At 36.5% G+C, this 24,158-nt stretch overlaps 1 protein-coding gene across 3 annotated transcripts; it reads right to left on the bottom strand.

Moving 5' to 3' along the window:
- Nucleotides 1-1,589: 1,589 nt before the first annotated feature.
- Nucleotides 1,590-19,996, bottom strand: LOC144963234 (serine/threonine-protein kinase PAK 4-like). 3 transcript variants are annotated; one of them, XM_078897073.1, is made up of 10 exons: nucleotides 19,845-19,996; nucleotides 17,681-17,918; nucleotides 15,929-16,648; nucleotides 12,600-12,944; nucleotides 9,766-9,954; nucleotides 9,028-9,161; nucleotides 8,039-8,165; nucleotides 5,132-5,257; nucleotides 4,386-4,520; nucleotides 1,964-3,854 (listed from the first exon to the last, which is right to left on the bottom strand). In XM_078897073.1, the coding sequence occupies exons 2-10, from the start codon at nucleotides 17,888-17,890 to the stop codon at nucleotides 3,693-3,695; spliced, it is 2,148 nt and encodes a 715-aa protein (XP_078753199.1). In that variant the 5' UTR covers nucleotides 17,891-17,918; nucleotides 19,845-19,996; the 3' UTR covers nucleotides 1,964-3,692. The 3 variants fall into 3 exon arrangements, with proteins under 3 accessions (XP_078753201.1, XP_078753199.1, XP_078753200.1); XM_078897074.1 differs by having other exon boundaries at nucleotides 12,600-12,941; XM_078897075.1 differs by lacking the exon at nucleotides 12,600-12,944 and having other exon boundaries at nucleotides 1,590-3,854.
- Nucleotides 19,997-24,158: the final 4,162 nt, after the last annotated feature.

Below are 24,158 nucleotides of genomic sequence, written 5' to 3'. Positions count from 1 at the left end.
CTGCATTGTGGAGCAGGGTGACTGAATAGTATTAGCGCCTATATAATGTCGTTACCTCCAATGAGCATTGGATTTCGGAATGCTCGGATTCTAGCACATACATTCTGGTTTCCCCAGAGAGAGTTCGAGAATCCAGCGAGTACAAACTTAAACATTTTGTAGGACAAACAAAGTATGGTTGTTAAAAAGGGGAAAATACAAACTTTAAACAAAAGGCAGTGATTTAGTGCTGTAGGAAAGAGAAAAAAAGAACCCACAAAATTTATGAGTATAAATATGATAATATAATGATGAAAATAACGAATTACTACATGCATATATTTTGTCGTAATAAAATATCAAGGTGCAATTTCTACGTTGTCAAGGTTATTGTACAAGGGCTTTTGACAAGAAAAGCTTTCATATGGAATATTTGGAGGGAAATAAAACAATGAAAGATAAAGATGTCTTGATACCAAACGAAGCTTTACTCTTGCTGCTAATATACTTCAATTAATATCTTTTAAAAGCCTCTTAGTTTGAGCTCGTGTTCTTTGGTCCAACACTGTGGTGAGAAACAAATCAACTTGACAGAAATTCAACTGGTTATCATTCTTCCTCATCTAGAAGGCCTGCTTCAAATTTGCTTACCATTCTGTGCCTAAAACTCTACAACATTCTCCTTCAACTAGAAAGCCTGTGTCGTGTTAAATTTGGCCTTCAAGAGAGAGAGAAAATAATGAAATGTCATCCAAGGGAAATCTATGAAGCCTACTTAAGACTTGAGAAATCCTTCAGTATATCAGAATGTTTTGCTGGGATGAAGAAGGATGACGATTCAGACTACTCAAAAAAATAATCAAGTAAAACCTCTTCTCTCTCCTCTCACATCTAAAATTTAATGTGCATGAACTTATTCTATCTACAGATTCTCATGCTCCTAGTCTATGGGTTTTAAGGCTCTGAAGGACTACTTTTTAAATATTTCTACTGCAAATAATGTAATAAATTATCAGGACAGAAAGAGGAAAAAAATCATGTACGATAAATCCAAATTAAAAATTCTCCCTCAATTGACTGTACGCGGCATCTATTTTGGTCTGATGACAAGGTTTGACTTTGAAGATTAAAAAATAAAAAAATTAAATACTACCCCCACCCCACCTGAGCAATTAATAACTAAAAAAAAAAAGGATTAAAAACAAAAAAAAAACCTGGCAATCATAGCATCATTAAGAAGGAGATTCACACTAGTTCATGTAGATAACACTTATGCTTAAAATAGGGAACAACAGATTTTCAAGTAGGCAGGTTGGAATTTTTGAATCCTTCAAAGTCAGTTTATCAATATCCACTAAATGTGTTCCAAGGCGTTGTGACATAATGGGTTACATTTTAGCTTTCAATTCTTAATTTATTTTCAGAGTTGGGTGCTCATTTGTTGGTAATAACAAATTGAGATGATTGGTTACATATTGAATGAATGATTGAATGCTATCAAGTCGGGTTGTGGTTGGTGAAAATGCCACGGACAGAGACCGTATATATAACAATAACTGGTAATGTTATGATGGAATGCACTGAGTAATGGGGGGAGAGAGAGAGAGAGAGAGAGAGAGAGAGAGAGAGAGAGAGAGAGAGAGAGAGAGAGAGCGTGAGAGAGAGAGAGAGAGAGAGAGAGAGAGAGAGAGAGAGAGTCACTGATCAAAGGCATAAAAGCGAACAGGATTTTTTTAAAAGACAACAAAAAATTGTCAAGATGTGACATTACGGTAGGAAGAGAGAACATTGTGCCAAAAGCGAAAATTGCGTTGTTTTGATCAACACTAATAAATTACACAGATCAAATTGACACCATTATTAAGCATAGCCATTATCATAAATTATGAACAGGTGACAATCATGTGATGGGGAAATTGACCACCTATGAATTTATTTGTTTATTTGTTTCATGTTTACAGGAGCCTGAACATAGCTTTGAACGTTTTTTGTTTGTTTTTGTTTTTAGGGGTTTTACAGCAAACGCCAACACTTTAAAGTCATAAATTCAACGCTAGTAAAAAGGAAGATGATGAGAGAAAGGTTCTAGATCTGAAGTTAAAGCACTAAAGGAAATGTCAGACAAAGGGGACTGGTCGTAGCAGTAGCGTATGGCTACACCTCCAAATGTATTTCGTCAACCCAGCTTCCTCCGCCCTAAGGATGGTTTCGTTGCCACCTTCAAGTTTAGTGACTGGACAGTGGAGGACGATGTGATCGCTGGTCTCTGGGGCTGCCTGACATTTCTGGCAGGTATCACTGTTTCCAAGTTTCCATCTGCACATATTTGATGCAGTTCTGCCATGTCCAGGGGACCGGTTACAAACAGGGAATAGAAGATTACATGAGCAATCTATCAATGTGTCTAATTAATTTGACATTACCTAAAAGTTCTAGCCCAGGCAGAAGCAAAGGATCCCAATAGAAAGATATGGATAAAACTCAAATTTTTACAAACTATATAGATTCGAAACTAAAAATCGAAAAAAAAAAAAAAATGGTACAAAAAATATGATTTACAAGGAAATAAACTTATGGCCTCATTCTAAAAGAAGGACAAAAAGCACGTGGGAAGGACAAGTGATATGGGGAAATAGAAGAGATAGTGAGATTGTGGACCAATAAGGGGAGGGGGGGGGGGGGGGAGGGGGAGGACAACGTTCCTAAGGGCATTCCACCCACCACTGTGAAGTGTTATATGTTATATTGTTGCCCAACTTTGATTAGAAAATGCGGTAGAATAGAATACAAAGCCAGAGGAGAGCTATGTATAAATCTCTGTGTGTTCCCCCGATATATTCAAAGCTGCTCCCCGATGTTCCAAAGCAATCTACCACCAGTGTAAAACTTTGAAATATATCTCGTAAAAATAATATATGTATGTATATATACTGTGATCTTACCGATATGCTGGTATGCAATACTTTATCATAACAAAAATATAGATATACTGTCTTGTATATAAATATATTACAGTTTTCAAATGACTTGTACAGATAAAAAAGGGATGTAAGTGAGTGACAGTTACAGAAGCTGCGCTACTATTCATACTGCTGCAAGACTACAGATGTAGAAAATTTCATTGCATAACAAAGGACAGACATTCCAGTTATAAAAGCTGAAATACACATACAATATTTTTTGTAATAGCATTTTTTTGATGAAAGAGGGTTAAATGACTGTACACTGTCATCGATCATTGACAGACAAGGAATATAAAAAAAATGGATAAAAATTCCCCATAAATATTGTATGTACAAAGTATGAAAACGATGATGATGATGATGATGATAATGATAATGAAGATGACCAGGGTTACCCCTCTTCTTTAAGATCTTATCTTTCAATGCTTCGTTTGATAAAAATAATAATAATAGTGATAAAGGTCAATCACAAAGCTAAGGTTTTAATAATAGCGTATTTGGTTTTGTCAATGTTTATCTACAAATGGGGAGAAAAAACAACTTTTGTTTAAAAAAAAAAAAAGTATTTGTTTAATTAAAACAAACTTTACAAAACAACACAAATTTTCATAAGAATGATAATTGATTCATATTTTTTCTTATATTCATTAGTCACTTCCAACATTAATAATATACAATCTTATAAATCTGCGCCTATCATTTATTAAGTTGAGTGTTATGTACAATACATCGTTTGTAATGATCCATTTCCTAGCAAGGACTGTGCCTGGTCGTACGCATCAGTGACACAAGACAAGATGACTGACTTGCTTCCCGTAAGAAGGGATGCTGCATCAATTCGGCGGCCGTGGCCCGTTCATTAGCGTCGCGGACCAGCATTCTTTCCAAAAACCCTTGCAGACGTGGAGATACCTGGGAAGTTGTAAATAAGAAAAAGTTTACTAGGTGGGTAAGAAGGAAAGAAAGAAGAAAAAGAGAGAGAGAAAGAAAGCAAAAAAAAAGAAAACAAAAGGACGACAGATAAGAGAGGAAATATTCAAAGACCACAGAGGGATAAGGGCACATTTCACGAAACCAAATGTTATGAGTTATGTCCCTTAGCATATGGTTCATTTGTCAAAATTTAATTACGTCATGGGACAAGATCAAAGGGCCAGAGCTAAAGTGGTCGCTGGTTCGAATAATAAGTAAGGTCTAAAGTATATATATATATATATATATATATTATTTATATAAAATATTCAATAAATCAATTTAAACTTACTGAAGAAGGACACCAAAATCATGATAAAGAGAGAAGGTAAAAAAACAAGAAACCAATACAGAGTAAAAAGACTTTCAAAATTTTTAATTGTTTTTTCTCAAAACAGAGTCAGCGATGTGTCTTTTTTCCCCATAAGGTTTTTTTTTCAAATAATGAAATGGAGATGGGTTTCTAATTACCTTATGTGTATTCTTCAGTTTTGGAGGTCGCATATCCCTGATGCGTCGCATTGCTTGAAGCGGGGGCTCGTTAAAGAATGGAGGCTCGCCTTCAATCATTTCAATTACCATAATACCCAGGGACCAAATGTCAACCTAAAAAGAAAGAGAAAAAAAACAATTCAACCTTTTAGTCATTCAGTTAAACTCTATAGTTAATTAAATCATTTTCTTTATCGTAAAAGGAGTGAATTCAGTAACCAAGACCTAAGACAGCGAGCAGGTATCTATCAATTGCAGTATTCTGACCTTCCATTGGCAAAAAAAAAAACCCAATCAAATTTGTATATTTTTGGAAAAAATATTTATTGACCAAAAAACACAATTTCCACCCTCAAATCTGTGACTTGTCGCCTTAAAATGGTTTAGAATGTATGATTTTGTCACAAATCTCATATCTATCACTTTTGCTATGAAAATTTGTATCAAATATGCATCGAGAGGGGAAAAAATTGAGTTTTGACTAATTTTGGCTTAAAAATAATTCTGCATGTAGCGCCTACCACTTAAACATTTGGAAATGACAGGTCGTATTCAATTTTTTAAAAATGAGCTTTGATAGCAAAATATTACACTTTTAAAAATTGTCTTTAACTGGATTCCACTGTATTTCATAAGGGTTTTTTGGCAAGCCTGTCTTAATCATGAGAATATAAACAAATTATTTTATGCTACAAATCAAATCAAATCGATTCATTCATTCATACCTCTGGTCCGTACGGCAGTCTAGATATGACCTCTGGAGCCATCCAATAAGGAGTACCCACTAACGACTTCCTCTTTTGGAGGTCAGGGGTCACTTGAGCACAGAACCCAAAATCTGATAACTTCACCTATTATACGACGGAAAGGGAGATAATATTCATTACATATGGGTTTGAAAGAGGGGGGGGGGGAGTAACCAAAGAAATAACCTACATCAAAGCATGAGCACTATAATCATTTGTTTTGTTAATAAATTTATTTATTCCATTTCTCATGAAAGGGTGAAATTATATTTCTGCGGGAATTGTGAGACATGCTCAACTGGGAAATTTTGAATACTTGATGCAAAACTTTACATTTTTTAAAAGTATGACAGTCAATGAAAGTTAAATATGCGACTATGTTGTGGTCTTGTGGTATGACACTCGCTTTCGGATTGGAAGGTCCTGGGTTCGAGCCTCGCACTCGGCGCATAGTTGAGTCCTTGGAAAAGGCTCTTTACTCACATTCTCTCACCGTACTCACAGATCTGCCAACCTTCCCAGGATGAAAAGTGTATTCCATGACCCTAAAAAGTGTATTTTTTAGCAAAAAAGTGTATTTTGTTCGCACATGTGGAAAAAAAGTGCGTACTATACAAAAATTTATATAAAAGCTAACATCAATCCCCAATCAAAATAACCTCTGATCTTCATCATTCAAGCAATCTCTAGTGATTACAAAATTATCGATTTATCGAGAAACTAAAGCTTAATGGCCATTTAAAATTAGCATAAGGCTCAGAAATTGCAATATCAAAGGAAATTGCTTTCGAAATACTCAAAGAAATGACCAAAAAACCCTTAACATGTTGGTAGTATTGATGCTAATGTCAGTGGAAAAAGTGTTGGTTGTTGTAGCGATGGTGCTCTAGTGGTGGTGGTGGTGATGATGATGAAGCTGTGGTGGCGGTGGTGGTAGAAGTGATATGGTGGTGGTTGTGGCAGTGACAATGCTGTGATGGCAGTTGTAGAAGTGATGATGTCATGATGTTGATGGTAAGAGATGCTGATGAAGTTGTGATGGTGATATCTGCTAGCCCAGTAAATCAGTTATGAGAAAGTTTTGAGATAAAATATCTGGGAGAGTGGTCTTCAATTCAATAGATTGACAATTTGTGGTGGTGGTGGTGATGATGATGAAGCTGTGGTGGCGGTGGTGGTAGAAGTGATATGGTGGTGGTTGTGGCAGTGACAATGCTGTGATGGCAGTTGTAGAAGTGATGATGTCATGATGTTGATGGTAAGAGATGCTGATGAAGTTGTGATGGTGATATCTGCTAGCCCAGTAAATCAGTTATGAGAAAGTTTTGAGATAAAATATCTGGGAGAGGGTCTTCGATTCAATAGATTGACAATTCGCAACAGTAGCAAGATATTTTCCATTTATGTTATCTAATGATCCATCTCTCTCTCTCTCTCTCTCTCTCTCTTTTTTTTTTTTTTTTTGAGGATTCACTACTACTACTCCTACTACTGCTATTATTACTTCTATATACTACTAATACTATTACTTTGGTCAAATGATGGGAAATTCGCAAAGTATGTAATATGAGAGACAAGTTAAATACTTCTAAAATGGTTCTAAAAAATTCATTTTGAACCAAATACCGTTCTTAAAGCTGCCCACTTTGTAATTCAAGACTCGCACAAAATAATAAAGAAAAAAAAAGATCATTATAAATTTTATAAATCAAAATAGAGTAATTTAGTTATTATAAAGGGAAATAACCCATTTATGTTTAAGTTAATTAGCAATACAGTTTTTAATTGAAGGTTTCATAGTCAAAGATGTTGGTTCAATTAAATTTTCACTTAGAATTTTCTATTTAATAAGTGGCAAAAGTTTAAATGTGGTCTGAGACTATTTAAAGTATAAAACAAGCTTTATTATATGCATAATTCTATGCAATCACAAAAATGTATGAGAAAAATATTGGTGAAAACCGGCATCATATAAGCAACTGAAATGATAACTATAGTATCAAATGTGATGCATCATTCATTCAGAAACACGGTCAACAGTTGGTGTACGACACGACGCGTGTGTATCAATGCATCAAATGTATCATCAAGATCATTCACATCACACATCTTTAAAAAAATCATATTAAATCCACTAAAATCGTATCCGCGTATTTGGGGTCCAAAAATCGTACTAAAATACGATTAATCGTACTAGTTAGCAGGTCTGTACTCAGGTGTAAAATGAGTACCTGGCCGTTAACAGCGTTGTCTTAGTCCGAAAAATTGTAATATCGCCTAGCAGGCGTCATGTCCCGTCCTACATGTTAAATGTTGCTGTTGTCCAGGGACCCCTTGTAAAGCACATTGAGCACATTTAGTGGATATTGCACTATATAAAGATCAATTTAATTTAATTTAAAAAAAAAATATCTGCAGATCCTGAAATCTCTAAATTCCCACTTATCCTACTGATGTATATCACTTGTTTACAAATTTTACTCTAAAACTGTCTTCATCAGTGATATCAGTCATGTGACATAGACAAAGTCACATGATTATTCTGCATACTTGGTTCAAACGATTAAGTCAGCTCTATAACCAGAATAAAAATAGAAGAAATATAAAAAAAAAAAATCATTCAGCTGGCTGTGAATGGTTTAACCCTCTAATGTTCACAAATTGAATAAAATTTGTTCCACTTTACAAACAAAAAAAAAAAAAGAAAAGAGAGAGAGAGAGAGAGAGAGAGAGAGAGAGAGAGAGAGAGAGAGAGAGAGAGAGAGAGAGAGAGAGAGAGAGAGAGAGAGAGAGAGAGAGAGAGAGAAAGAGAGAGAGAAAGAGAGAGAGAGAGGAGAGAGAGAGAGAGAAAGAGTGAGAGAGAGAGAGAAAGATCCAGTTGCTTACCTTTCCATCATGAGAAAGGAGAATGGAATCGGACTTGATGTCTCTGTGGATTACACCATGGGAATGGAGGAAAGCCAGAGCTTTCAGACAGGCCTTGCAGACTGTGGCTATTTGGACTTCATCCATCCTGGACAAGACAAGGACAAAACATCAAATTAAGAAATCAAGGAGCAGGCACCGGTGTAAGATAACGATCTGAACAAGTGTGTATGAAAGATGCCAGACAAGGCATGAAAGAAAAATACAAGATAAATTACCATCCCAAAAAATCCGTCAACGTCGATTGTGGATGGAATCTCAGACCTTCTGATTAGTGTTCAGACGGACTAATGGTAGCACGTCTGACCGGTAATCAGAAGGTCTGAGGTTCGATCCCAAGTCGAGGTTGACTGATTTTTTGGGATGGTTTTTTTCTTGTATTTTTCTTTCTTGCTTTGTCTGGCATCTTTCATACACACTTGTTCAGATCTCTATATTATAATGACAAAACACATGACATTCATCTTTTACATATACAGTGTCTGATTTAACTCTAATCTGACAGCACTATTTATACTGTTTTCACCAAAAGGGCAGTCACCGTAATGCATGAAAGCCAAGCTTCAATGAAGGCAATTTGCATCACATTTACTGATCTTGTGGTGAAAAATAAAAACCCAACAAAAAAGAGAAGCAGAAAAATTTCCTCCATGGGATGCAAAAAAAGTTTATTGTATATATATATATATGACAGGATGAACAATGAGGAAAATATGATTTTAATGTTTACTATATTAGTAAAAGTTTTCTGTACTCCTGACAGTACCTGGTCTAAATTCTTTGTATAATAAACAAACCATAATGAAAATAATAATAATAATAATAATAATAATAATAATACAATAATAATAATGTAATGATAATAACAATAATAATAAAACCAAAACAAACACCCATATAATCACCATCATCAATAATAAATTTAGTATCAAGCAACTAGTTTAGCCTACCTGCTATGTGTGACGATATCGGTGAGAGCGCCGCCCTCCATGAACTCCATCACCACCCAGAGTTCATCGTTGACAAGATAACTATTGTACATTTCTACAATGTTTGGATGGTGGTAGTCTCTCATCACCACCACCTGAAAGAAAATGACAATTTCAGTCATAGAAAAATAATATTCACCTCTGCATTTTCTGTCTCCCATCATTTTGAGAAAAAAAACCCCAAAAAAACAACAACACCAGAAAAAGTCATATAACAAATTTTCCAAAACAACAATTTAATGTTTAATTTAACAAACAAAAACAAAAAAAAAAATAAATAATTGTTTCATAACATTTCTCTTAGGTAAAAAAAAAAAAAAAAGAAAGAGAGAAAGAAAAAGAAAATCAAAGTAGCCTAAAATAAAAATTAAAAGCTAAAAATTAAGAACAAAATATGTAAAGTAAACCGGGGTAACTTAGGCCACTTACAGAAAACGAGATTCATTATTTAAAAAGTTTAATCACATGTAGCTTTTAACTTTAATATAAACAAAACCAAATAGATCAGATAAGCGCTCATTAATTTAACTTTTAAAAAAGAAATCTATTTTATTCCAGTAAAAAGCCTAAATTACCACAGTGGCCTAAGTAGCTCCGGTTGGCGGTACAGTTTACATATCATTGAAGAGACCAAGGGTCACTTACGATAGTACGACTATATTACATAAAGTTTTACTCCACAAAACACAAAAGACTGACCTCATTAAAAAGCAACTCTCTGCGCTGTTGTTTTCTCAAATCCATTTTCTTCACTGCCACTTGTTTGCCATAAGATTGATGTAACGCTGTACAGACTATACCGGTAGAACCCTCTCCGATCTTCATGAAGTTTTCTAGGAAAGCACGAGGATCGCCGGTATCAACAACGTACTGCAATGTCCTTCGGAACTGAAAGAGATCAAAATACAACAAATAAATAAAACTCTGAAGTGTAAACAAGATTTATTCTGATATACAGGAAGTTCATGGACATTACTAAAATATTTACGTTTGCAATTACAGTGGAATCCCAATAAAGCCAACACTGCTCGACCAGAACGATTGGTTGACTTACTTAAAGAAAGGTTGACTTTATCGATTGTCAACGGAACACACTATGATAAAGAACAGAAAGTTTAGGACAAACACAGAGGTGCTGACTTTAAGAGTTTATGCGGATTCCACTGTACTTAAAATCTCTAATAGCATGCATGTGGGAGGGCGGTAACATTACGAGACTGTGATGATTAAAGCATGCGACAATACAAGAAACAATTGCAAGAGTCATCTGATTGAAAAGATATTAGCAACTCTTCATTCAGATGACTAAATGGCCTATTGGTTTAGACAAACTTTACGTCTTCAATAAAATGAGCATACTACTAAATAAACTTGAGTGACATCCCGTGCAATATAAGTTACAATCAGCTTTCCCTATGTAGATTTCCAATGCTTTAAGACACTTCTTTTGCAAATGTTTAAGCAGATGATAAATTAGATGCTGTCATTAACGATACAGCCCAGGACTGAGTACAATGAGCGTATAAAATTTAATATGATGTGACACAATTATCAGGCTTGCCAATTCAGGAGGCAAAAATTTGCTGAACTTTAAAACGAACTCATCACCTGCCACCTGTCTGAGCACTGAACTCGAGTAAAAAGACTGTGTAGTTACTTTTTTCCATTCAGAATGTGATTGGAAAATATACTGAGGTGTTTTAACATACTGAATTCCGTAAGTATACAGAAAATTGGCAACCTTGATTTATCAATGATAATTTTGGGAGGATGAGACAAATTATAAGTTTTTGTAATATTCGACAAAAAAGGATGAAATTGAGCCATTTAAAGAATCTAGCTTCCACTATCACCGAAGGACTGACCAGGAATAGCTTCCCAAGTAAAAGTGTCAACAACATTTGGTTCTTTTCTCCACACTGTTATGACTTATGACCCACATTGAAAAGCTATATCTGCTATTCTATGGTGCCAGCCTCTCGGTTTTTATATCATTTATCTATATTTCTGTGAAAAATTGGATGTCTTCATGGTCTTTCAAAAGACACTGAACATCTGCATTTTTGCCAGAGCCAAATCTGCCCAATATGTCTAGTTCTATTGTAATATGAACGACCGTCTTGAGTGGAAAAACTACTTCAATCATCTTTGGCCTCTAATGATTTGTTCTTAATTCAAAAGGATCAGAAACACCAATAGGAATGTTACATTTAAAACAGGATTGGGAATTGAAATCACGAGGATGCATGCAAAGGAATGACAGGACATGAAAAACTTTGCTAGTGAATTTAAGTTGCAACAGCGTGCAATGGACTACAACAAACAGATACTAATGTGCATTAATTGCTGACTTTGACTTACACACAAAGGTGTGTAAAGTGTTTGTACATGACACAATGATGATAGCAAAATATCTCCATGACATTATAAATAAATTTTAGCCAATGTGAAAGACAACGTTGGAAAAGTGAAATGGATCTTGGGAAGCATAATCCCAAGATAGATTTGTCGTTAAGTCTTAATTTTTCAAAATGGTAATATTTAATTTTTCTTCTTCTTTTAAATGTAAATAACAATAATAGCAGATCTACTAACAAGAGCAACATGAAGAAAACTAGCCTCTAGTCCATCACACTGAACAATTTGAAAAAAATAATAATTTAAAAAGTATTTTTTTAAAAATGCATGCTATAGGGGCCGAGATTTTTGTATAAAAGGAGATATAAACATATTAGTAGCCTCACTAGGTTAATCCACTTTATTCTAATTATCTTATTTTGTAATGGGACAAAGATAGAGACAGACATGTTACAGTGAATGACATAATCAGTTGGATGGTGAAAGGGTTTGAACTGAGATATTGCCAAGTTTAGTTAGAAGGTCAATTTTTATCCAAAGTGAGTTCTTGTCATAAATGATTAAATTAACCCTTTTAGTACATCTTCTAGAAATATCAAAGCTTAATTTTACATCTTAATATCTTTTACAACTAGTTCAGTTGAAAAAGTATGAAATTTGATAAAAAATTTCTGGATACTGTATGTTCCAATACATCTGACCATAACTTCTTGATATATCACCCGATTTACTTCAAATAAAGATTAAACTGCTCAGGTCAGCATATTCTTTCAGAAAATGCAAAAAATAAAATGCAAATCCAAAATTTTCACCTTCCGGCTGATTATGTCATGCACTGACACATATGACAAAACGCCCATCTCTGATATAATATAGAATTATGAAATTAAATATAGTGTAATTTTTTCTTCATAACAATACAGCTAAAATGGACCATGAAGCATGCTTAAATGATGATGACAAGGAGCATAACATCCAATTTTTAAAAAAAGAAAAGAAAAAAGAGGTGTAGACGATATATTTTGTGTAACAAAAAGAAGGGGCTTATAATAAAATTTCCAGGTTTTAAAATTTACCAAATCCGTAATTTTACGGAAAATCTGCAAAAAATGGATTAACCTAGATAGACTAAAAAGAAAACAAAAGAATAAAATGGAACATAGTGTAAATCAAACCTCCTCATGGGATAATCGCTGCTGTTCAGGACCAGGGCCTTGTTGGGAGCGTGTGGGGGATTTAGGAGGGGTAGGGGAGGGTTGCTGATGGTATTGAGGATGCTGGGGGGAATGAGGGTGGGGGTGGTGAGGTGGCGGCTGTTGTTGCTGTTGCTGCCAGCCGGGGGAGTGGTGGGGACTAGAGTGGAATGAGTTCTGCCTGGGTGCAGGGCTTGGGGGCATCTTTTTGTTGTGTGGCTGTTGTTGTTGTTGTTGTTGTTGTTGATGTTGCTGGTGAGGATGTTGATGTGGTCCTCCAGGGGACTGCCGTGGGCTGTGGTGATCTCCTGGGTGCTGCTGCTGCTGCTGTTATAATGTAATGACAAGAAGAATAGGAAGATGGTGGTGGAAAAACACAATGCAGGGAAATAAAATATTCATACACAACAATACAGGACAAGATGCTGGAAACGATGCTATGGTGGTCCAAAAAAACAAACAAATGATAATGAACAGTTCCTCTTGCTCCACATATATCCCAATTCTCTAATGAAACGTATGTGGTGCCTTCATTCATTTATATAGAGGCTAAGAGGTTTCTATATTTTATAGATTTAAACGTAATCCCTTCGCCTTGAATCAGATTTGCCACAGACAAGATACTAAAAATCAGCGTATACTTCGGAGGAGAAAATCTAAATTTCAAAGGGGAAAAAAAAAATCTGTATTACTTGTATTAGCCCAGAAAAAAAGTTAAAACATCTTGTTTAACGACCATTATGGCTCTGAAATGGTTAAAAATTGAAGCAGAGTAATTCAATTCGACAAAATATCAACGCGTGATCAAAATGATAATGATATTTTCACCAATTTTTCCCTCCAAAAAATTTAGTTTGAATTTCCAATTAAATTACCCCTCCACCTAATTTATTTATCCCGATTAAATCAATATGAAAGATGGTTGATCTGCTGGCATGGACATTATCCATGATTAAATCATTTGCCTCATTTTCAAATGTTAAAAGCAGCAAAACAAGAGGAACTGATATTATCATTCATGCATTCATAATAGCAGCATTCACAATACACATTTACTGGCAACAGAGATTATGTTACATTCACGTACGTATGTCAAGAGTATTCTGTAATATGTGTTACTCATGATAAACATGCCTGCCTTCTTAGGAAGACATTGTCTTTATCTATGGTTAAGAGTATTTACCCTACAAACTTCACTGAAATCAACAGCACCCCCCCCCCCCCCCCCCCAAAAAAAAAAAACAACCCTAAAAGCCCCTTAAAAATGTTATATTTCCACTTTCTAAATATGCCGTTTCTATCTCTCTTAGAAAAACTATTTATCCAGAATTGTGTTGATGAGACAACAATTTTTGAACCCATGGTATGATTTTTGTATTGGACACATTGGTCCACCATTATTTCTCATCTAAATTAATTTTTAGAAATTAAAAAAAAAAAAAATAGAAAACATTTTTAAAAAATTTTTAAATAAAAAAGACAAAAACAGTAAAAAACAATGAAAGGAAAAAAATGAGGCTAATTTATATTTTTTTTAAAACCCAAAAAATTGTAGTTATAAAGTGAAATCAGACAACTATAGCTAGCCACAGAATTGAAAAAACACAAATTTCTATACACGTTGACTTGAACGAACAGGTAGAACCATGTACACATATCAAGCAAGTCACACAATACCACTTATGGTTTTATCTCCATGGGAGTGGCCTCCCTTAGCTGATGATACCATTTCCCCCCAATTAATCCAATTAAAGCCACAAGATAAAAAAAAGCCAGACAAAACCCCTCTAACAGACACCCTGTTTGTGGAGTGCTATGTATACATGATACCAAACAAATGATGTTTCAAATCTACTCTTGTAAAGGTCTGGAAGATATGAAGTTGCTCACCTACTTCAACTTCAAGTTTTGTTTCACACTGTTATATAACATTACTAGTAAACGAAGACGGAAATAGATAAATATCAACCTTAATGATGAAAGAATGCAAACCTTGCTAGGCATTAATTATTCTTTTCCTTTTCTAATTTATCCGAGATTAAATTTGTATACTTTTTGTCACCACTCATAACTCTATTCCAACTTGCTGATTTTTAATTTTTTTTTTCTATCGAGAGTCCAGAGTAATTAATGACACCAAGTACATATATTAACAAGACATTTAACAAGATGACTAAGCACTTTTGCCTTAGCTTTTTAATCTGATAAAACAATATTCTAGTCTCCAAAAAGACACCTACGACTGACACTATTTAAGCTCTTCTCACTGCTCTGGACAATTATTTTGTACTTGTTATTAAAAACACTGTTGTTTTTCATATTCACAGATATCAATGTCGCCTAGTAAAAATCTCATTTTCTTCCAAATTTTTAAAACCCTACCCAGAGCTGCCTATTTGGAGTTTTAAAAATTTGTAGTTTCCAAGGGGGGAAAATAAAGTCAATTTATATCGCTTTAGAAATAAACGTTTACTCTCAGCATGATCCAAAAATGCTCCAAAGGCCTGAATACAGGTTCTAAGAATTTAAACTTTTCTTTTCAACAAGTTTATTAAGAGGTAGGGAGTTTTGTAGCTGGAGCCAAAAATTCGTATTTTCATAGTACTAGGCAGGTTTGCCTACCCAATATGCAAAAATTAATACTTCTTTCATTGATTGTTATAGATGTCCCAAGTTGAATATCCATGACAAACAGTGAAACCAACTGCCGAAGTGTTTTAGCAAGAAAATGTTAAAAAGATTCTTAAAATTCTTTTTGTAATAGATGAGATACAAGCGATAAACACAAGTCCACAAATAGCCAATGATCAGATTATCGAAAGACAATCACGAAATAAGGAAGAAAAGACGGCAACAGTTAATTCCAAGAAAAACAAATGAAATGAAACACAGAAGGTAAGAAAACAGAGTAGCTGTGATTGACTATACCAAAATTGTAAAAAAAAAAAAGTCTAGCTTTAAACTATAAACAAATAAATAAATGGATCAAAATTGATATTAAACTTTAAAAATAAAATACGGTTCTTGAATTCCTTCATTTAAATAATAAAAGAAGAAAGAAAAGACAAAAAAGGGGATATTAATCTAATGAATCAACCTTAAAAACTGAAAATCATTAGAAAAAGCAACAGTAGGATATTGCAAAACTTTTAAAAGTAGATAACAAATTGATCATATAAAAAAAAAAAGCTGTTGGAACATTTTTTTAAATATATGAAACAAACAACCTAAATCCCTTATTCCTCTCAATGCTAACATTCTCAACAAAAGATGACAGTTTCAAAAACCATCAAGACGACATAAGAACTTACCCTTTCATATTGTAATGCAGCAGGTGATCTTGGAATACTTGCATAGTTGGGGTGATCTTGGTGTGCTGGTGGAACGCTTTGATGTCTGCCTGCATTGGGCCCATTGGGCATGTGATGATTGTTGTAGCGGTCATTATTACCCTGAGGCGGCGGACCCCGCTCATCGTAATGACTGTGTCTCTGAGGAGGTTGGCCATATGACCCTCTGTCAAATGAGTTATTTTTAGGGGGTGCATCGTATGAATTATTCATCCGCCTGTGGTCATCGGGGTACACGGGCTGCTGCTGTTTCCCATCATGACCGTAGTTGTTGTAATCTCCGTGTCTGCGGTCCAGGCTATTGGTGTGGTGGCCGTCGTAATAATTCCCTCCTTGACCTCTGGGATCATATTGTTGCTGCTGTTGATTTGGATGTTGATGTTGAGGAGGAGGAAAGTGATCCCCGTGATGATCTATCTGGTCCCTGTATTGCGGATGTTGTTGTGGTGGGTAACCCTGCTGTCTGTGCTGTTGGTGATGAGGAGGGTAATTCTGTTGCTGGTTGGGGTAGTCTGTCCTTTGGACATTGTGCATCATTTCTTCCTCTGGAACAGCAGGATACTCACTGCCAGGGGGTCGCCGCCTGTAGGGAGGAGGACTCTCTCTACGGAGAGAATTGGACCGTGCAATGCTAATGCCTTGAGAATGGCCATTCTGTTGGTTATGACCACGGATAATGGTCTGATTGGAAGACAAAAATTTATGAACAATGGATAAATTAAAATATAAAAATAAATATAAATAGTAACGTACTTATTTATGTACTTAGTTATATAAAAAATATCCTAGAAAGGACAGAGATGAATGGAATAGATTTATACAATACTGTCAACAGATGAGAGGAATGGGCAGACATTTGTAATCGCAGAGTGCGGGCAGCCAACGTCAATGAGGACGACGCTGGATAGTAGGTATGTACTTATTTCCTAGAGTACATCTTGCTCACTGTGATTCAAAATGCTCCATTTATTACCCCAGCAGGTCGTTTGAGACCAAATCTCCATTTCATACAGTACCAAGTCACCAATTAGACATCCTCTTTCAATATCTGTCACTGTCACACTGCCCTCAACGTGCACAAAATTTTACTTTGTTCAAAACTGTTTTTTGTTTTTGTTTTTAAGGGTTTTATGGTGCTTGTGACACATTCAGGTCATATCAGCACCGGTAAAAAGGAAGAAAATGGGATAGTCAAAATATTCTAGATTTACAATCAAATCACCCAAGAAAATGTAAGACAAAATTAATGAAGTCTATTTTTTGTTCTCGTACATCTGTTCTCAAACAGTGATTGGATGGCTGTAGAAGTAGAAGTTGAATCGGGGGACAAAGACTTCTAATAAACCTAGCAACCCATCCAAATTGTACCAAGTAATTGTTACTAATCATTCAACAGAAACTGAAACAGCTAAGACTCTTGTTTTATTCCCCCCCCCCCCCCTCTACAATTTGCATGAAATTATCTGCAAACATTTGATCTATCAGATTCTTTTACAGTACTCCCTGGATTCTAGCACGCTCTCGGGAGAAGCCAAAAACGGTATCCAAATCCAATGCTCATGGGCGGTAAAGACTTATTACATAGATAAAACTTGGTCACCCAGCTCCAGGGTGCTGTATTGCAGAGCATACTGGAACTTAGCGTGCAAGAATCCATCAATTTAAAGTTTCTAACATTTCACTCCACCCAAGCAATGTGGATGACTCAGTTACCTTGAGTGGTGCTACATCTGTATGGGTGATGGTGGAGGGATCAACAATTGGACGTCGTCTGCTTCCTTTGCCTTCGATAATGCCTGCCCACTGGGCGGGGAGTCCGACAAATTCCCCATTTTCCCAGTCAAAACCAGTGTGGACACGATGCTGGAAATTGGTTGGGGAAGAAATTTCCACCACTGGCTTTTTCTTTTTCTTGCTGAACATATTTTGGTGATAAGTGGATGAGAGATAACTGAAAAAAAAAAAAGTAATTATATTTGTTAGAGCTAGATTCATGCTGCATTTCCTATGATATTGATATAAAATAAAATAAGACAAGCTTAATATTTCAGTGACAGTTTGAAAAAAAGCCCGGATTGAAATCTGCCTCAAATGAAACTCCATGGACCTCCTTGTGGCACCGAGGAATTAGCTTTTTTTAACCAAATCCCTGTACGGCTTTTGTTGAAAACGGTAGGGGTGCCTGAAGCCGGTGAACGTAAAATACTAACGTGTATTGTGTATTGTTGTGCTGACGAAGGGTTTGTACCCGAAACGTCCATTGTCTGTTTTGTTCCCATACGAAGCATCTCCATTTTCACTCTTTCGTAAGTATGGCTGTTGTTAAGCCTTTCACAGATAGACTATATTTCTTACATATAATAATTCCTCAAATTATTAAATTTTTTTTTTTTTAAATTGAGCTTTTATATAGCGCACTATCCATTAAACGTGCTCAAAGCGCTTAACAAGGGGTCCCTGGCCAATAGCAACATTTAACATTTAGGACAGGCATGCAGCCTTTACAATTTTTTTTCGGACAGAGACAATGCTGTTAACGGCCAGGTACTCATTTTACACTTGAGTACGGTGAGAGAATGTGAGTAAAGAGCCTTCTCAAAGGACTCAACTATGCACCGAGCAAGCTTCCGATCCGAAAGCGAGTCTGGTATTAATAAAAAAACTAAAATAAATCTAAAATGAAATAACATTTATATAGTACAATTCCACAAATTAACCATGCTCTATGCAAATCACAATGTAGGGAAATGGGTGAAAAGTGCCTTAGTAAAGGACACAACTTTCGGATCAGAATTTTCAATCATCTCAGACCCCCATACGGTCATGGACCAAAATTCACATCTCTTGATTTTGTGACAAGGTCAGCCACACATAAATTAGCACAGAGGGGGGAAGCATTAAATATGTAATAAAAAACATCTTCTAACATTATATTGAGTAGTTCCTGCTTATTAATATCCTTTCGGATCCCAAATTTCGGAAGATCCTGAGCGACAGTTTTGACACCTGACTGTTAATCATAGTGAAAATATGCCTCAGGATTGGTAAAGCACTTCCCACCTTATTCCTGATCACAATCTTTTCTTTTAAAAATGCCTCCTGACTTATCCTGTCGGAAAAAAAAAAACTAGAAAAAAATCCAATGCGGCAACCTGGTTGATAGTCAAAACATGGGTAAAATAAGTCTGCTCAGCAGAGATCACGTCTTTACGAAAGGTCCTTTATAATACATCACCTCACCTCCATTTTCATAGTCATCAGTACCTAGCACTTCTCTGACTCTGAGACTTGTACTACACTAGAGACTTGTACCTAGACTATGATGGTAAATTTAGAGCCTAATTACTACTTATCATTACCATTCTACAATATTTCAGCATTGGAAAAAACAAAATCATCAATGGAGCCAAATCTTAGGACTCTTATTCTTAATAAAACAATGAGAAGTATCTCTAGGAGTTGGAAGTTGAGAAGTGGAGAACGCAGTCTCTCATATTCAATTCAGTTAAGCTTTGAACTTGTACTTGTACCTAGTGATGAGACGGTACAGACCAGATGGAAAAGGTTTTAGTAAATAAACGATGTTAAGACCACAAATGGATTCCGTTATAGTTTCTTTATGTGATTTTTATTGACAGTATTTTAGATTAGACAAAACTTTGTACAGGTAAAGTCGGAACCAAGAAATAAAACTCTTGGAAAGGTAAAGTTTACTTCCGCTTCATGTGTTTACGTGATGAAGTCAGGATAAGCAGAAAAGTTAAATCGCTAAATAAAGTAATTCTAAAGCACTACAATTCCAACATTATACACACATATTTTTGATGTAAAGAAACATAAACATTCGCACTCAATGATCAAAATAAGTAAAACATACTTTGATTAGTCTGTGTGCCACAGGTTGGACGCCATTAGACGTTACTCAAGTCCTTTCATTTCAAAGGATTTGATTCCTATTTTCATACGGGCATTTGGGGAGGATACACACAGCACAAGGGGGCGCTTTCACCTACCTGTGCTAAGGTGTGTGTCGTGTTGCTGTGTGTAGCTGTGTGATGTCCTCAGGCAACCTACCTGGGCGTGTGTGTCGTGTGTGTGTGTCTAGCGTCTGGTGTTTGGTATTGGGATCAAAACATGCTGGACGCTTCTGAGCTGCTTGGCGTTACTTACCGTACCTACTTATTAGGTTACCGTGCTACTTGTTGCGCGGCACAAGGACTTCATCTCATTCACCTGCTGTCAAATGGTGTAATAAATTTAAAACATGATAATCCGTGTAGCGCATTGAGCGTGCTTCTTGAGCAAGTTGGCACGGACAAGAATAAGAATATAATATTTCACCGATGAAAACTAGTGGAACAAACAAGAAAAAAAAAATGCACATTTATACGGCGCATAATTTCCACTCCTGCATCATTCTCAATATTACTTCACAATGCTTTGTCCTTCCCCTCAACAAGTCATTCTAAGTCGCACCTTTTGCACGTTTACAATATTCGTCTTATACCCCCCCCCCCCCAACTCCTCCTCCCCGCTCTCCTTGGCGTTTTGCTGAGTCGGCATTTCTTCATAATTTGTTAGACTTCTGACCTCCACGGACACGACAAAACAGCCTTGGGGGTCCCCATAGCTGAGATGGTTAAGCACTCGCTTCACACGTAAAGGGGCGAGATCGTTCCCAGATGGATTCGGGATTTTTTCTGACCCCCCCCCCCCCAACTGTCCACTTAGCAGTGATTGGGTAGTTGGGCCGGCTACCCCTAGCAGAAAGTACTTTACGAAAGACTAACGTCCTACCCAAGGATAGCAAGCAATTGCGGTTGTCGTTTCACGCTATAGAAAAAGAGATAAATACACCGGTCTCTCTCAATGCGCTTTGTACCAGATCTAAATTAAACCCAGCTACCTGATCATCACAGGGCGTAAGATTAATATTCGCAAATCAATGACAAACTAAACCGGATATAGAATAGATAGATAGATAGATAGATAGATAGATAGATAGATAGATAGATAGATAGATAGATAGATAGATAGATAGATAGATAGATAGATAGAGCAGGAAAGAGAGTAAAAGAAAGAGAAGAGATAAAATAAAGAAAGGAAGAAGACAAAAAATATAAGAGAGAGAGAGAGAGAGAGAGAGAGAGAGAGAGAGGGGGGGGGGGGGGTGGGAGAAACTTTAATTACCATAATTTACTTGCTTTTTTCAGAAATAACAAAAACGATGGGGATCGTACATTACATGTGATAAAACGAATAAACTACAAAATCGTCTGACTGGCGTGTGATATCATTACTATGTATTATATAATACGATATTATAGTTAATGACTGGAGTGTCAAAGGTCATCGTGGCAGGGATGTTGATTCCTGACATAGATGATGATGAATGAATGATGATGATGGTGATGATGATGATAATGATGATAATGATGATTGGAGGAGGAGGAGGAGGAGGAGGAGGAGGAGGAGGAGGAGGAGGAGGAGGAAGAAGAAGAAGATGAAGAGGAGGAAGAGGAGGAGGAGGAGGAGGAGGAGGAGGAGGAGGAGTGATGGTGGTGGTAGTGGTGGTGATAGTGGTAGTGGTGTGGGAGCGATGGTGATTTGATTGTATTGGAAGAAGTGGTATGTATTTTAGAAGAATATTGAACACAGTTTCAAATCATTCGCGTAATCTCAACTCTTTGTTAATAACAACGAAAGGGTCACGCCTCCAGTGTGCGATTTCCCGGAGAAATCTGACGTATTTATTTATTGTTTGCGACGCTGCCGCTGTCATTAACTAGTGAAATGCCGAACTCTAGAAAGACAACTATTTCACAATTTGGCCAGAAAACTCGTCCTTCAAATATCAATCAATTTAAATGACCCCCATCTTGGCAAACAATAAACAAACTCTCAAACCTGGGCCCTCGTGGGGTCTTCTCTTAAGTTTTTACCATAATTAAATTTTATCATTTAGATCCATCGATATAATTTGAAGGACGAGTTTCTGGCCACATTTTTAAATCCGTGTTTTTATAGACTACTGCCGTTTGCTGGTTAAAATATTTCATAGACCGTGGGGAAAATGAATCAAGAGGAAAGCGTACACATCATATCTTGGCCTTTACAAAACAAACTTTTCAACGCACTCGATCTTTTTAATGAAGTAATGTAGCGTGAAAGAAATATAAAAAGAACAAAAAACAAAATTATTATCTACATATCATTATGAATGTGACTGCGATATATTCTATTGTTCAACACTCAACACGTCGTAATGTTGTTGATGTTGTTGTAGAAATTGTCCAAGAAACTCTCATAATATGTTTTACACTGACAAAACACTTTAAAAAAAATTTGGCTTGAAAATGTTTAGAACTCCTAGTTGCACAAATTAGCGGGTCTGATAACTTAACGCCTGGTTTTTAACATTGTTGTAATAGATAATATATTGCGTCGGTTTGAGAGTATTTCCATTACAGAAATGAGACCATTACAATAATATAAGACAGCGTGGCTCAGCGGTACGGTCTTTGCTTCATACCCGAAAGGTACCTAGTTCGATCACCCGAGCTGCGCTGTGTGACCTTGAGCAAGTCACCGAGCCTTTGCTCACTTTGCGGCATTGCACTGCGGCTGACGCCTGGGTTATTCCAGTCTTCCCTTGGAATAGACCCTAAGGACAAATTTTCCCTTAGGGATTAAGGAAAGGAATTTATTTATTTAATAATGAATTTATCTATTTAATTTGCGTTATCAGACCTGCAGATATGTACACGTCGGAACACAATAATGGGTTTGATTTGCCATTGTTGTCACGGAAAATATTTTGCGTTGGTTTGGGATTTTTTTTTCTATTATAGCCTTCAACAATTATTAAGCCCATAACATTTTGGTTTTAAGACATGCAAATAAGTACACGTCGGTTCAACCCCCCCCCCCCCCCCCCCCCCCCCTTAAATCCGACAATATAAGAAGTCTTAGGATTAAAACTCATTTTTGGACAAGTTTATGTAAAATACTCAGAACATCCGCCAGCCAGAATTATGCGTAACCTTTAACGTTTAAAAAGTCTGATTGACATAATCTAGTGAGAACTAAAAACATTAACAAAGACCTGTTTGACGTCCGCATTGTTCCTTCTATATTTCTGAAGTAAAAGTTTTCTGACTAAAATAGAGTAATTATGTTTTGTCAATATAAGGAACTACTGGCCTACCAAAATACATTTTTGAATGGTTTGTTTATATATATAAGGAAGAATAAATGGGGATAGGAGAAATAATAAGGAGCGTGGTAGGTGGGGGGGGGGGGGGGGGGATTTTCATAATTGGAAACTGACAGACGAGTGGGGCAGTTATTGAACGAATTTGCTGGTTGTGGTTGTGTGTGTGTGTGTGTGTGGGGGGGGGGGGGTCGGGGGACTAAATTCATCAACTATAATTGTTCAATCTGAGCATAATATTGATTCTTTAAAGCAGATCCAGTTTTCCACGGGTATGCTCTCAATTTTCATATTCCCACATTTTCATATTTCACAACCCCCCCCCCCCCCTCCCTCCTCCTCCCCCCCCCCCCCCCATAGATAACACACTCCTAGTAGTAGTCTGTGCCCCCCCCCCCCACAACTCGACACTTCGTCTCTTTTCCAATGTTCTTATCTTGAAATTGGGATTCCGATAGCATAGTAGATAGAACACTCGTCTTACAAGCAAAGGGATCAGTCCCGGTTGCGGTCGATGTTTTTTTTTTCTACAGATCCCTTCACCTTGCCTTCCAACCACCGTTGATTGGGTAGTCGGGTCTGTAGATCCGGCGGGAAGTACCCCACGATATGTTAACTGCTTATCCAAAGGGTAGCAAGCAATTGCTCCTGTCCGTAAACTCCGTTTCCACATAATAACCCGGTTTCTATTTCGTGAAACAGCATTATTAATTACTTGCTACCTTTTCGATACGACGCTAGTCTATTCAAAAGTGCTTTCTGCTAGAAAACAGAACCCAATCATTGCTGGGTGGAAAAAAAAGGTGGGGGGGGGGGGGGGGGGGGGGGGGGGGGGGGGCAGAAAACAAATCTAAACTTCACAGGTGATTGATCTCATTCTCTTTGCCTTTGAAGCGAGTGCTCTATCAACTGAGCTATCGGGACCCCTGGCTTGTCAGTGTAGTGTTTAATGCTTATTATAACTCAAGGCGCCGATTA

The sequence above is a fragment of the Berghia stephanieae genome, chromosome 1 (genome assembly GCF_034508935.2).
Source record: "Berghia stephanieae isolate SIO BIC M18660-M18661 chromosome 1, UCSD_Bste_1.3, whole genome shotgun sequence".
Classification (NCBI taxonomy): domain Eukaryota; kingdom Metazoa; phylum Mollusca; class Gastropoda; order Nudibranchia; family Aeolidiidae; genus Berghia; species Berghia stephanieae.
This window is presented reverse-complemented; position numbering and strand designations above follow the sequence as displayed.